This window comes from Pieris rapae, chromosome 6 (genome assembly GCF_905147795.1).
Source record: "Pieris rapae chromosome 6, ilPieRapa1.1, whole genome shotgun sequence".
NCBI classification, from domain to species: domain Eukaryota; kingdom Metazoa; phylum Arthropoda; class Insecta; order Lepidoptera; family Pieridae; genus Pieris; species Pieris rapae.
The window spans coordinates 3,108,316-3,121,826 of NC_059514.1; the positions used below are offsets into that span (position 1 = coordinate 3,108,316).

The 13,511-nt window shown below is 32.8% G+C and overlaps 1 protein-coding gene across 1 annotated transcript in view; it reads right to left on the reverse strand.

The window, feature by feature from the left end:
- Nucleotides 1-13,511, reverse strand: part of LOC111002916 (protein mini spindles) — a 33,697-nt gene that overhangs the window by 4,068 nt on the left and 16,118 nt on the right. The window contains exons 20-36 of the mRNA XM_022273205.2: nucleotides 13,187-13,307; nucleotides 12,473-12,590; nucleotides 11,875-12,112; nucleotides 11,637-11,772; nucleotides 11,162-11,358; nucleotides 10,442-10,576; nucleotides 9,777-9,868; nucleotides 9,048-9,212; nucleotides 8,114-8,243; nucleotides 6,888-7,070; nucleotides 6,158-6,339; nucleotides 5,211-5,441; nucleotides 4,568-4,691; nucleotides 3,550-3,747; nucleotides 2,820-2,973; nucleotides 2,159-2,223; nucleotides 1,451-1,585 (exon numbers count right to left, since the gene is read on the reverse strand). Coding sequence (XP_022128897.2) covers nucleotides 1,451-1,585; nucleotides 2,159-2,223; nucleotides 2,820-2,973; nucleotides 3,550-3,747; nucleotides 4,568-4,691; nucleotides 5,211-5,441; nucleotides 6,158-6,339; nucleotides 6,888-7,070; nucleotides 8,114-8,243; nucleotides 9,048-9,212; nucleotides 9,777-9,868; nucleotides 10,442-10,576; nucleotides 11,162-11,358; nucleotides 11,637-11,772; nucleotides 11,875-12,112; nucleotides 12,473-12,590; nucleotides 13,187-13,307 — 2,604 coding nt within the window. The remainder of the gene's footprint in view (nucleotides 1-1,450; nucleotides 1,586-2,158; nucleotides 2,224-2,819; nucleotides 2,974-3,549; nucleotides 3,748-4,567; nucleotides 4,692-5,210; nucleotides 5,442-6,157; nucleotides 6,340-6,887; nucleotides 7,071-8,113; nucleotides 8,244-9,047; nucleotides 9,213-9,776; nucleotides 9,869-10,441; nucleotides 10,577-11,161; nucleotides 11,359-11,636; nucleotides 11,773-11,874; nucleotides 12,113-12,472; nucleotides 12,591-13,186; nucleotides 13,308-13,511) is intronic.

Below are 13,511 nucleotides of genomic sequence, written 5' to 3' on the forward strand. Positions count from 1 at the left end.
ATCGACCATTGATTGGAATTATTATCCACCATCCAAGCACGAATCATATTTTTCACATCTTGGTTTGAACGTTCTACACTTCCCTGGCTTTGGGGATATCTAGGTCTTCCATTAACAATTTTGCATGCTGGCCATAAGCTCACAATTTCTTTGAATATTGATGCCGTAAACTCACGTCCATTGTCGCTTTGGAGAATATTAGGGACAACCAACTTCTAAAAATATCTTTAAAATTTCAATTGCTACTTCTTTCGCTTCTTTGCTTTTGAGTGGCCGCAAAAAACAAAATTTGGTCAAATGATCTTGGTACTGTAACATCCATTTGTACTCTCCATCTGGAGATGATTGAAAATCCACCAGATCTACCTGTCCTCTTCTATTAAAGTCATCTGTAATTAGTGGTTTCACGACTATCCCAGTTTTAGGAAAACTTTTCTTGGAAAGGCAAGTTTTGCACAATTGAAGAAAAATATTTATGTCAAACACTGGAACCTTGACTTGTCTTTCAAGTCGTAAATAATTTTGTCACGCCTTCCGTGACCTGTAGCAACATGCGCATCAAGGATTGTTTGGTAGTACTTACTGCTTGGAACTACTTGTATCACTGGATCCTGCTGAGATTTCCTTTTTAATATCAAAACGTTTTCGTCACTAAAAGTCATTACGTCATACTTTTTGGCGTGATAGTATTCTTTGTCTGTGGGCCGACGTCCCAAAACTTTAGCTTTATTATAATTTTCTATCATTTTAATAACATTTTTAATTTTTTCGTCTGTCCATTCCGATTTCTTACTATTTTGGTTATGCCCACTATAAAACTTTCTTAGCTCTGTGTTAAATTTTACTTCGTCAACAAATGTTCTAGCATTTACCACACTATCTCCTTCATTTTGGGTGTCCGCAGCTTGTAAGTCACTCATTATGGGTACTGCTAGATAATCTTAACAAAATAAAGCTATTTTTCACAGTTGCAACACAGTTCAACATTCAAAACTAATAAAAACGCACGAGCAAACCGGTTTGTTTATGTTCCGTGGCCAGCAATGGCGGCCGCGAGGAAGGAGAAGTGACACGTGACCGCCAACCAATCAGATCGCGCGTAGCGTTTGGTTACTGCTTACGTATTATTTTACGAGTGAGTTCAGTAAGTTTATCAATTTACGAAAATGTGGACGTAAAATATTACAATTTATCTCCCGTTTAGAATCTTACGAAAGTTTATAAACTTCCTAGTAAATTGATAAACTTACGGATCTTGTTATTTTCCGGTGACATATATATATATAACTGGTTTTTATGGAACACCAAAAAACCTTATTTATTATTTAATATGGAACTCTTTTTAAATTTTTGTGCCTGTTTAGTTTTTGAACTTAAATTCTACAACGCAACGTCAATAAAACACTTTGATTTAAATTATATTAAAAAAACATTGGTAATTTTGACTCACCTCCAACTGTGGGTCAATACTGTGTGTTCGAGGTAACGTATTTTCGTTGATGGAGTCGGCGAACGCCCGATTGTCACCCACGGGTGTACGAGGCTGAGATGACGGACTAGACTCGACTTTCAGGCCAGCTTTCATCTGAAATTAATTTTTTTGTTCTTGACGTGCCAAAGATAAAAGATATGTTAAAATAGAAAAAATCTTTTCAAAATTTAAAAATTTTGTCTAATTCTACGTTTGTAGAAAAAACGACATTAACAATAAAAAAAATGTAAAATTTTGACTATGGCTAACTTCAGGGTGTCGGTTTAATGTGACGGTGTGCGCGCGCATCGTAAAAAATTACTCATAATTTTTCCCTAACGCACCAAAGAAGTATAACATTAAAAGTAGAGAAAATTTGTAATTATTATATTATACATAATTTAATAAGATATACACAAAATAAAAAAAGATTCTAATCAAATATCATTTTTTTGATATACATACTCCAAATTGGTTATTTGTTTGTTATTCAATGTGTGTGTTTTACGTATATACAAACTACTTAAGCCTCCCAGCCCCCCCATTATATGATAATTAATAAATACTTCAATTTATATTTCCAATTTAAATCAATATTATAGAATGCAAAAGAATTGGCAAAAATCTCTTCAATCGCCAAAATTTTTTACCAGAGTTTTGTAAGAAACTAAACTGTTAATGGTTTACCTGTAGTGCTCGAAGCCTTTCCAAGAAGTCGTTGGGTGATTTTTCATCGTTTTCGTTCGTCACATCTGTAAAGTTTTACAAGTATTTAAGTTTATTTAAATAATTATACGTGGAATTCTTTTAAGTTTTTTTGAAGATTAAAAATTATGCAATAAAGGATTGTAACCGGACCGACCAAGATACACTTACTGTTCATACTTAACCTATATATAAAAATAAAAAATATAATGACTATAGTATTGTCTTTTATTAACATAGCTTTTAAAGAAAACACTTTTTTACCAGATAGATTAGTATTATTGTAAAATTTAAACATGGCTCTAAAATGTTTCATGATCAATTGTCAATGGGCAAGGTGATCTCTGCTTTGACAAATCAAATTTTTCGGTCTATAGCAAGCCATTTTCCTATCGATATTATCCTTCACCGTTCAAGCCAGGAATCGAACCTACTAGCTCGGGAATAACAGTCACACGCTGAATCTACTAGGGCAACACTTAGCTTATATATTATATCCTTAGTATTGTTATATTAAAATTAAAATTAGACTAGATTAAAATTTTGATAAATATTTAAATCTAACAAATTTTATTAAGGAAACTGACAAAAAAAATTACGACAGTTGATAACATTTAGTTATTTAAAGTAGGTTAAAAGTTACCAATGTGCTCAGGTTTTAAGTCTGGCTTGTAAATTTTGTGCGTCCGCATCTTTCGCTGCTCAGCCACTTCCGCTAAACCACTTTCCACATAATTTCGGAAGTAGAAGGATGAGCCGGCCATAAATGTCCAAATATCCACTTCCGGGTGACGTTCCTAGAAATATTTAATAAGTGTTTTATTATTTTAAATGTAATACAACACACCTATGTGATAACTATATATATTATATATATATATATATATAGTACCCGCACATTGTCTATGCTTCAAAACGAAATGCAGTTTCAAGAATTCCTACAAAAAATTAATACGTATAATTACGTATACGTACTATTTTTTGACAGCTTTGCTTACTTATGCTGACAAGAGGAAGGATAAATTACAGTCAATTTGCTTACTAGTAATTGAACGGCCCCTATACTTGTGACTGATAAAAACTAAACATAAAATGTTAAAGAAATAAAATATTTCAATCATCTTTTTTTATCAATTGTCACATAAGAAATAGTTAAAAGGCAACGTAAAATCTACATAGACTATTACTATTTAACAAAGATTAATACATTTATTTTAATAAACATCACATATGCCAAACAATAGATTGCGTCTAACTCATATCGGAATCTGGGTTCTCTTAGCAGTAACCCATTTACATACTTTGTTGTCATTCATTTATTTTTCTCCTGTTATATGTTATATATATATATATATATAGCCATCAAAACTCACTCGTAAATCGTACAGCTGAGATAATGCCTCCTTATTGGTGTCCTTGGAGCCGATCCTCTTCAATATAAGCCCCAACTCCTCGTGGACAGATCTGGGCAGTCGTCCCGCGGTGAGGGCACTATTGGCCACATTCACGCCCAGGCCCTGAAGGCCATTCCCGTCCGACTCCTTTTTGTCTTCCATTTTTATTTGTTGTTGCTGAAAATGACGTCATATTTTGAGTAATTTATTACAACATCTTTGTGAAACAACAACAACGAAATCGAATTACCTGCGTAATTCTCCAATGTTTAGGGTTTTGTCGTACTATGACAACTATTGTCAAGACATTGATCTTTTCTACCACAAAAAGAGAGATGTGAAGAAGTGCTTGGAGAAGCGGGAAGACTCCGATTTTTTTAAGTAGTAGTTTTTTTTTAAGTAGTAGATATTAATAAATGCTTAGTATTATTTTTTGCTTTTTTTTAATTTTGCAGTTTTTAATTTTATTCTTTTGTTTTCTTTTAATTGTCACTTTGTCTTTTAATGCTTGTTTTCTGTTTTTGTTTAATCTGTGTAATCTGTTTTGGCTTTGTGTATTGTATTTGTGTTTTCTATAATAATATGTGTTAAGTAGCTGTTGGATTACTTAATGTTAAATAAATAAATAAATAACAAATTTGCTGTTAACCTAGTGTGGCTTAAAGATAACTTTTATTTCGTAGGTTCGAATGGACTTTTTGGATGCGCACTAGTTTATCGTGAAGAAACCGACTTGGCTTGACCCAAATAGTCAATGGCGTGTGTCAGGCACAGAAGGCTGATAACTTCTACTACACAAATCGCCAAACTAAAGAAACATAATTGTGACTTATCATTTTCAAAAATTTTAATTTTTTAAATTCTAAAATTTTAACTGAGAACTCATCTAAATAGGTTAATACTAGTAAAAAGGGAAGCCATAATTTTAAATTTGTCAAAACGTGTTTACATAATTTTTTCTAATAATATATATAGGATTTATAAAGTATTAAAATACCTTCAATATTTTATGTAAATAGGGATACAAATCCGATTCGTGAATATCTGGTATTTGTGTGAGATGGTTCATTATGGACGCTCCCTTTGTTTTCACCAGCGAGTGTACTAGAGTTTTCACTGTCCTGTAAACAATACAAAAAACATTAAAACATCTCGTCTCACTCAGTTCGTAAGCTATAGGTAGAGACGGCAATAATTTTCAAGACTTATAAAATAAATTGCATATTTATAAAATGTCAAAATTTTCATAAAGAGAAATTAAAAATATCATGAAAACAGAATGAATTGTTTACGTCAATATGTTTTTAAGATTACTTAGCTACAATTATATATAAGATAACTGATGTACTATGCATTATAATAGGCGTTTTGACAATATGATGAATAAAGTGTTATTAATGCCTTTGCTGCATGCTGCCTTTAAAAAAGCAATGGTTAAAATAACTTGCAAATAATCGATCAAATCTAAAATTAAAATAATGTATTTTGATACGTAACAAAAACAGCTACAGATTAGTCCAAAAAAAGGAGGAAAAAAATGTATCTAAAACTATTACGAGTTCTAGGTTTTTCTATAAACAACTATAAATGATCTTCGAATCGTATCCAGATACTGATGTGATGGTGATATTGCCACCTACCTATAAGGCGTATCACTGGTAACTTGGGCGTTCTTCTTCCAATAACTATTAGGAAAGGTTTTGTAGAAGAGATGAATTTTGTATAAGACGGTGTCGCAATCAATAGAATTGATATCCCACGATGGTATCATTTTCAGAGTCTTCCAGAAGCATTTGAGAAGTAATTCTTGGTACCGGGTATAGGCGGGGTCCGATTCTGCTATCGAATCTTGAAGAAGTGACACCAGAGCACTGAAAATAGCAATATTTTGTATGTTAATGGAAATATACTGAACGTGAAACACTAAAAACTCTCTCACTATCTTAATTATATTGTTTGTATAGCACGTGGATACCCCCCAGCCTGTGACATTGATTATTATATACATAATAATCCATGTCACAGGCTGCATATAAGCAATAGCAGTGCTCCAAAGAAGAATGACAATTATTGTATATGTTTTTGTGAGAAATAAAATAAATATATTATTATTATTATTATAATATGTCGCAGCCAACTAGCTAAATTAGCCGTTCAATTAACAGCCTAGCCTTTTAACTAAACGGCGCCGTTTAACTAGCGGCCTGAAAGATTTTTGAGTCCGTCGTTCCAAAACTGAGCGTTTCTTAAGGCAGTTTTTGCACTTAAGAAAAGAGCGTGATAATAATAATAGCCTTTATACAGATACATTTTATATATATTTAAATAAATTTGCATTTTAATCCTCTTCTAGTGTATGTGTGCCCTTTTTTGGCTAAGGCCACCTCCAAATACCGCCATTTCTCTGCACTGTGCCACTCTCTGCCATGTACCTGCTATTTCTTTAATGTCAAGTCTAAAATGTCAATACACAATCAGAAAAGAGCGTACCAATTCTTAAAAAGCCGGCAACCCACCTGCATATCATTCAGGCGATCCTTTTGCCCGTTAACCCCCGTTCTATATTAAATAAATATAAAATGGTTACCATAGCAACGCAGTATGCGGCGAGTGTTCCAACACACACACGCACAGGTTGTTGAGTATCCGTGTGAAGCGATCGCTGTCTGCGCCGTGTGTGCCTTCCGTCAGTACGAGAAGGAGTTCACTTATCACCGACCGCAGGGCCGCTTCGTTCACTTGCATGCCGCACCCGGATGTCTCGTAAAACTAATTTGGTTAATATTAGTATTAAAAACTAAAATTAGCTAGGTCTGGATATCCAGAGTTGCTCCCCTCACACTTTAAATCGATTTTGGTTTAGTTTTTTGTAATTGTTTCTTTTTTGTAATGTTTGTTTTGTTTAAAAATTGTTTCGATTGATTTTTGTATGTGCTCTAAATGAATGTCATGTTTGCCTCTAATTGCTCATCACATTCAAAATTGTATTTTGTGTTTGTTTTTACCAATGTATCAGAGTGCCGAGCGTTGGCAATCTTTATCAATAAAAATAAAAAAAACTTGTTAGGACCAATCCATTATTTTATAATTAACATTTAGACGTTATCGGTTCATTTAAATTTTAACAGTTATAATAATGACAAGTATTAAAAAAGTTTTTGTTAGAAGTTAAGTTTTTCTGTCTAGTGAAACAATGATTTAATAATTAAAAAATATTATATCCAAAAATACATAACTGACTTAAATTATTATTAGTATATTAAATAAAAAATATACTTTTTTTAAATATTTAAGAATCCAGAAACAAGTGTAATTACCGTTGTGAGTGTCCTTGCCAGGCATTTAAAGGCGATGGGCGTGTTATCTGTCGCGGGCGTAGTACGTAGACGTCTCAACTGCGTACTGATCGCCGTTATGAGTCGAGATTCGTGAGCGGCAAATGCCGCGCCACGCCCAGACTCCAATGCCGACGATATTAGGGACAACGCCCTATATGCAGCCTGGAAATAATGTTTAGAATTGCTTTATAATACTTTGTTGTCTCAAAATATATATGGTCGGATACCAAAACGTATATATTTTATAGGTAAATTTATTTGAAAAATAATGTGATTTAATTATGTTTAAGATATCAGATAGGACACTTGTTTATTTGGCTATGTAAATAGACTTACATCTTGAAAATTTAATGCGCATTATATGTATTTACTACATATATACTCTGACTTTTAATTCCGTATAATTCTGACAGCTACCATTTTTTGACTTCTCAGAGATGGCAAACCTTACCGGTACATTTTTATACTTATAGATATATTTTATTAATTGTTAGTGAATGTATCCATTTAATAAGTGCGGTGCTCCACATGAAAAGTGGCTTTAGGGCGAGTCATAATGACGTCCCTTATCATCACAAACAGTAGAAAACGCACAAGATGAAATTAAAAAAAAAAGATTTACTAAACCTGGAGTTAGTAAGCAGTGATGCCAGCTAAAGAAATAAAATAAAGTAATTAAAATTTATTCGATATATTTTCGTGATATTGAAATATTTGTTAATTTTTATTGTCACTTTAGTAAGTAAATATTTAGATTTACCTTTTCATTTTTAAAGCAAAAAATACGTAGCATAACATTTTTTATTACCATCAATATAGGGATCAATTTTTTCCCTTTTTCGATGGATAATTTATTTAGTAGCATCCTTTATGAAATGTCAGAACTCTACGCAATTAAAAATTCAGAGTATAGGTATACACATTTTCACTAGTCGTTCTTATCGCTTACATAAAAAATGTTACAAAAAGCTCTTTTGGGATAAAGAACTGCTGGGATAAAGAACTGCACTTTTATAACAGTGATTAGGTGCAAATAAAGATTGAAAGATTGAAAGAAAATCAGTTGAGAATCGCTCTTTTCATGTGTTGAATAGCCTATTTTAGAAAGAAAGTTATATACCCCTTGAAGATATTAAAATATGATTCTGAAAGCTTTTCTTATAAAAGAGACATTTTAATACAAATTATTAAAAGTGTTTCCTTACGTTTAGGTCCGGGCTAGCAATGGAGTGTATGGTGTTCGCGATCTGCGAGTCGTCGACGGCAGTGGCCAAAGGCTGTGTGGAGACTAACGTATGTGTCGTGACTGGCCTGGGAGACATCGCTACTACCGAACTGGAATTTACGAAATATACCTTAAAAACACTTATCTTCTAAAATTTTTTTTAAAGATTTTAGCATTGAGAATGATACCTCTTGACCTTGAGACCTTTTCTTATATTATTTTGTATTTAAAATGATTGTTTAAATAAATATTGTTTGACAATCACGATTTTAAACAAATTTATTTTATTAAGATGTACTGTTTCCATATAGTTCTAGATCATGTGATATAAGTGATTGTATGTAAAATGTAGTTTGCAGAAATTCATTGAATTAAAAAACAAAAATTAAAATGCGTTTAAATCACACGAGTAATTGTGTGTAAAATTTTGTTTGCAGGAATAATCAAAGGTGTATTCTTAGTAATGTTTTTGAAGAAAGAAAATAACATAAATGCGAATTTATTATATCATTAAAAGGAATATCTTGTTAATTCAAGACATTAGAGTAAAGACGAAAGCCCAGCGTAGTATTTATGGTTGTGAGAAACAGGCATAGGAGCTTTCTAGTATTACTTAACGAATTTTTGCTGGAGTTACCGTTACGATGCGGGGTGGGGATTGAATTATGCGTAATTGACTTCCCCATACTTTACACCACATAAATGGCAATTTTTTAGGTTAAATGAGTGACTGGGTGGATAACATGGCGCGTTACATGGGTGTGTGGGTATGTGCGGATGTGTGGGTATGTGTGGGAGTGTGTGTGGGGAGTGTGTGAGGGTGTGTGAGTGTGTCAGGAATCTTAGAAAATTGCGTAACGTAAAACTTGAACGCTCTCTCAATTAGTTACTTTTAGGGCGATTTTATTTATTACCTTGGGGCACAAGTAGTGGTGACCATTCTCACAGGCTCCTCGAGGAACTTCAGATCTATATCCGGAATATCCGGCCTTCGTAGAACCGGCTTTTCCGCGTCCAGGCGCGCTATGAAGTCTGGGTCTAACCCAAACGGCCCAGTTATCGCGCGTGGCTCCTCATGACTACAAAAGTAAGTGGGCTTAGTGAATTATTTATTTCAGCGGACAAACACAAGTCCGCAATATTGATAAAGCATTTTCAATATGGATACCAAATCATTTAAATGGTATTCTGAAGACTTAAAAAGCGATTTCATATTATTCTTAATTAAAAGCATTGCATATATTATGATTTCTTTGTTAAGCGTTAACTTAAAAAGGGAAAATTAATTTTACACCCAAAAACCATAAGACGGCGACACAGCAGTCCCAATGACGTACCGTATCAGTAATCGCCTAAAGGAATGTAATGTTTTTACGTGTTTATCGTCGAAAAATTCTAGCACAGTATACATATATGTTTATAGACATACATAGATAATTTATTGATTATTTACAGGTTACACTATAACATCTTTTAGTACAGATTACTCTGAATCAACTGACAAAGGCCATTTTATGCTTATTTTAATTTGATTATATAGTGGTACTTTTTTTGAACATACATACAAACACGGCTTATAGTCGACATTTTTTATCTAACACTCCGTAACCGCTCTATAATTAAAAAAAAAATATCTGTCTTACTGTATGACTGGTGGTGGAACTTGCTCCTCAGGTTCTTCATCTTCATAGTCATCTCCTGGTGTTGTCTCTACTGCAATCTCTTCCTCAATTGCCTTTTGAAAAAAAAACATTATAAAGTATATGATAAAATACTACACAAAGAATTCAGAAAACAAATTATTATTATATATATATAAATATGTATATATATACTAGCTGACCCGGCAAACGTTGTTTTGCCATGTTTTTGTGCCAAAAAATTAAAGTTTATAATTAACAAAAAAAACATAAGGGATGATTGTAGAGGGGTGAAAATTTAGGGTTGCATGTATTTTTGTATGGTGTATCGTAAAAAAATAAATAAAAAAATTTAGGGGTGGACCACCCTTAACATTTAGGGGGATGAAAAATAGATGTTGTTCGATTCTCAGACCTACCCAATACGAACACAAAATTTCATGAGAATCGGTCGAGCCGTTTCGGAGGAGTTCGGTTACTAACCCCGTGACACAAGAATTTTATATATTAGATATATAAATTATTATAAATATAAATATATAATATCTTATGAAAACTGTAACTCTTTAGCAGTGCTCGCGGTTTTTGAACTTAAAAGCACGACCATATATTAGTTTTACATAAAAAAAAAAATTCACCAATACGGTTGATGGTATAGAATTCTTTACCTCAGGTGCTTGTTGTATTATGGGTCTTCCGCAGGCCGAAAGCGGTACCACCATTGACCGTCGAGCTTCTGCGCTGCGAGTTTTACCCGCGCGTTTTATTCGCTCTTCCAGAAGTGATAGATCCTTGTCGGATATCTGAAAGTGTGTTGAGTTAAAATGTTTTTACAATTTTTGTATACTAAATATATAAATCTAAATAGATATACTCGAATTTCGATATGTTAATTTGCGTCACACATTGTTGACAAATAACGAAATTCAGAGATTAAAGAAAATTCATTTTTTTGCGTATTTAACATTTGCTCGAACGGCGAAGGAAAACATCGTGAGGAAACCGACATGTCTTAAGACCCAAAAAGCCGTTGATGTGTGTCAGGCACTGGTGGCTGATCACCTACTTGCCTTTAAATGGAAAAAGGATCATAAAACAGTGATTTTGTTTTTTTTAAAAAAACTTATTGAAAATGTTATGCGATCATTTTCCAAACAATTATATATAACATAGCTTTCAGATCTTTTATTTTCTATTATCCTTCCTTGATTGAGACAGTTAATTATGATTAATTTATAAAATGATATTTCAGTTTTTTCATTTATTTCGAAAGATGTACAGCTTATAACTAACTTACTAAATATAATATTCTATTTATGCCATTGACAAATCTTTACATATAGTACTAATAATAAACATTCTATATAGTAGTCTAGTAAGTATAATACCTGTCCAATAGTCTTATAAATCTTCTCTCCATCGAGGAAATAGGCAGTAGTGACGCAGTTAAGTGCGGCCGAACGCACGGCGTTATCTCTGTCCCCGATGAGCCTTGCCATTTCCCTTAAGGCCGCACCTCCACCGGCCCCAGACATTACCGTGGACCCGTATGTTTCTAGTAAATGGTTTATGCATTCCAAGCACTCTGAAAAGTAATATATGGGAAGTGTTGATGGTAAATTCTAAAAAGGCCGGCAACGCACTTGCGTGTCTTCTGGCAATGTTGGGCGGCGGTAAGACGCATCATCTTGTCTTGAGCCGACCAATATGTAAAATCTTCATATAGACAAAACAGTCGACAGCAACTATACTGCGCTTAAAACATGCAATACGTACAATTGCGATTTAGAGTAACCGAAATATTTTGTTCGTGAAAATTGGTCCTTCGGGCCGAAATTTAGTATATATTTCATTTATACTAACCGGCTCTTTGTCTAGCGTTTTTAGACTTCAATCCCTCCATTAAGTAGCCAAACAGTTTCGTTACTGAGTAAACGACGCAAATCTGTCTGAAGAGAGCCTTAACACCATTACGTACAGTATCCTTAGGGTCACCAACCTGAAATTATCAATTGATATAAAATAACATATTTGAACAATTATATTAAAACTTTACATACTATATAAAGAAAAGCAGTTATTGTAAGTATAAAATACATACCTTTAGAACAAGATATGGTATGAAGCAATTTGCCTCATATTCCGCCATTGTGTAATCACTATCGATTAGGTACTGAAATACTTGGCTAATATACTCTAAGCCCTTGAGAATTACTGAAGGGTTAGTGTCGAAGAATCTTAGTGTTAACCACTTGAGTACTAAATCCAGATTAGCCGTAAGCGCTGATCCATTTTCGTGAAGGTCTTCAGAGAGAGATTCTATTGCTTTTAAGTGATACCTGTAAAGAAAATAGTGTCAAAAACTAAAAACACACTTAAAAAAATTTATTTTTTTCAGTTCATTGCACTGTTTCACCCTAAGTCTGTCTCTTATTATCAAAGCTTCAAAACAATTAGAAAGAAAGAGACGAAAGATACTTTACATGCACAATTAGACTGATTTATTTGGGGCTAAGTAAACTTCAAAGACTGTATTCTGTTGTTTTTTATATATATTTGAAACTCACTATTATTGTTCAATGGCATAGAAACATTTTAAATAGGGGAAGATTTGTAGAAGTAAAGAATATTTTTTGTGTAACATATGTACTTAAATTTTAAATGTAATGTTCAAAACTGTATATTTTAACAATGTATACCTGAAATCGTTGTGAAACATATTCGCAATTAGTTGCTTATTTAATCCCGCACTATTCATTTGATCCTTCAATAAGTCAAAGAATTCCTCTCTCGGCGTCGTGAAATTCCATTTCAATACTGTAAATGAATAAATATTGATATTTTAATCTAGGACGAAGTTGGTTGCGCAACAAGAAACTCGACATGTATAGTCCAAGTCGCTGAAGCAATTACGAAGCGATAAAGTGTTCTTATTATTAATTTATGATTATGTAAAACATAAAAATAAATAAAATTCCTTCGAACATATTATCAAAATATATTATCCCAAAACACGTACAGACAAGACACATGTTTTAACCTTCCCTATATAAACAATAATTTCCCTTAAGAGAAAAATGTCAATTATTTATTTACATTCATAAATAGTTGTAACTTATTATGTACGAAGTTTTGTGAGAAATATTTTTTTAATTTTATAAGTCCCGTATTCCTCAATATTTATTTATTTATATAATACTTTATTACCTTATTCAAAAACATACACATCAAAAACAATATTCTTTACAAGCGATTTCTTACAAGCAACCCTAACCCTATTTAAAGAAAGAACTAACTGAAGGATGCACCGCCAATCTTAGGTTAGTCACTAACCTAGATTAGATTATCTAGATTTAAACACTGTCAATACTGAATTCACAATATAGATTTTCATCGGTTAGCCTTGCCCATACCTTTTAACTTCTGATCATCAACAATCCTCTGGTTCTTAGCATTATTATTGGGTAAAAGCGGTGTGCAGTCGTCTTCCTCTTTCTTCCCACGATTTGATGCCGACGATGGCTTTGCCGTGCTCTAGAACAAAAAATAAATTTAATTTCTTATTTTTGATTATAGGTTATGGCTTATGTACAGCATGTTCATAAGTTGCAATTGGTTAATATAGTGAATAATACATTTAAATAAATAAGAAACTACGGATAGAATTATTGTAATTTGGCGAATCAAGGCATTGTTTTTAAAACTCGTAGTATCAATATCAATTATTTTAATAAGCTA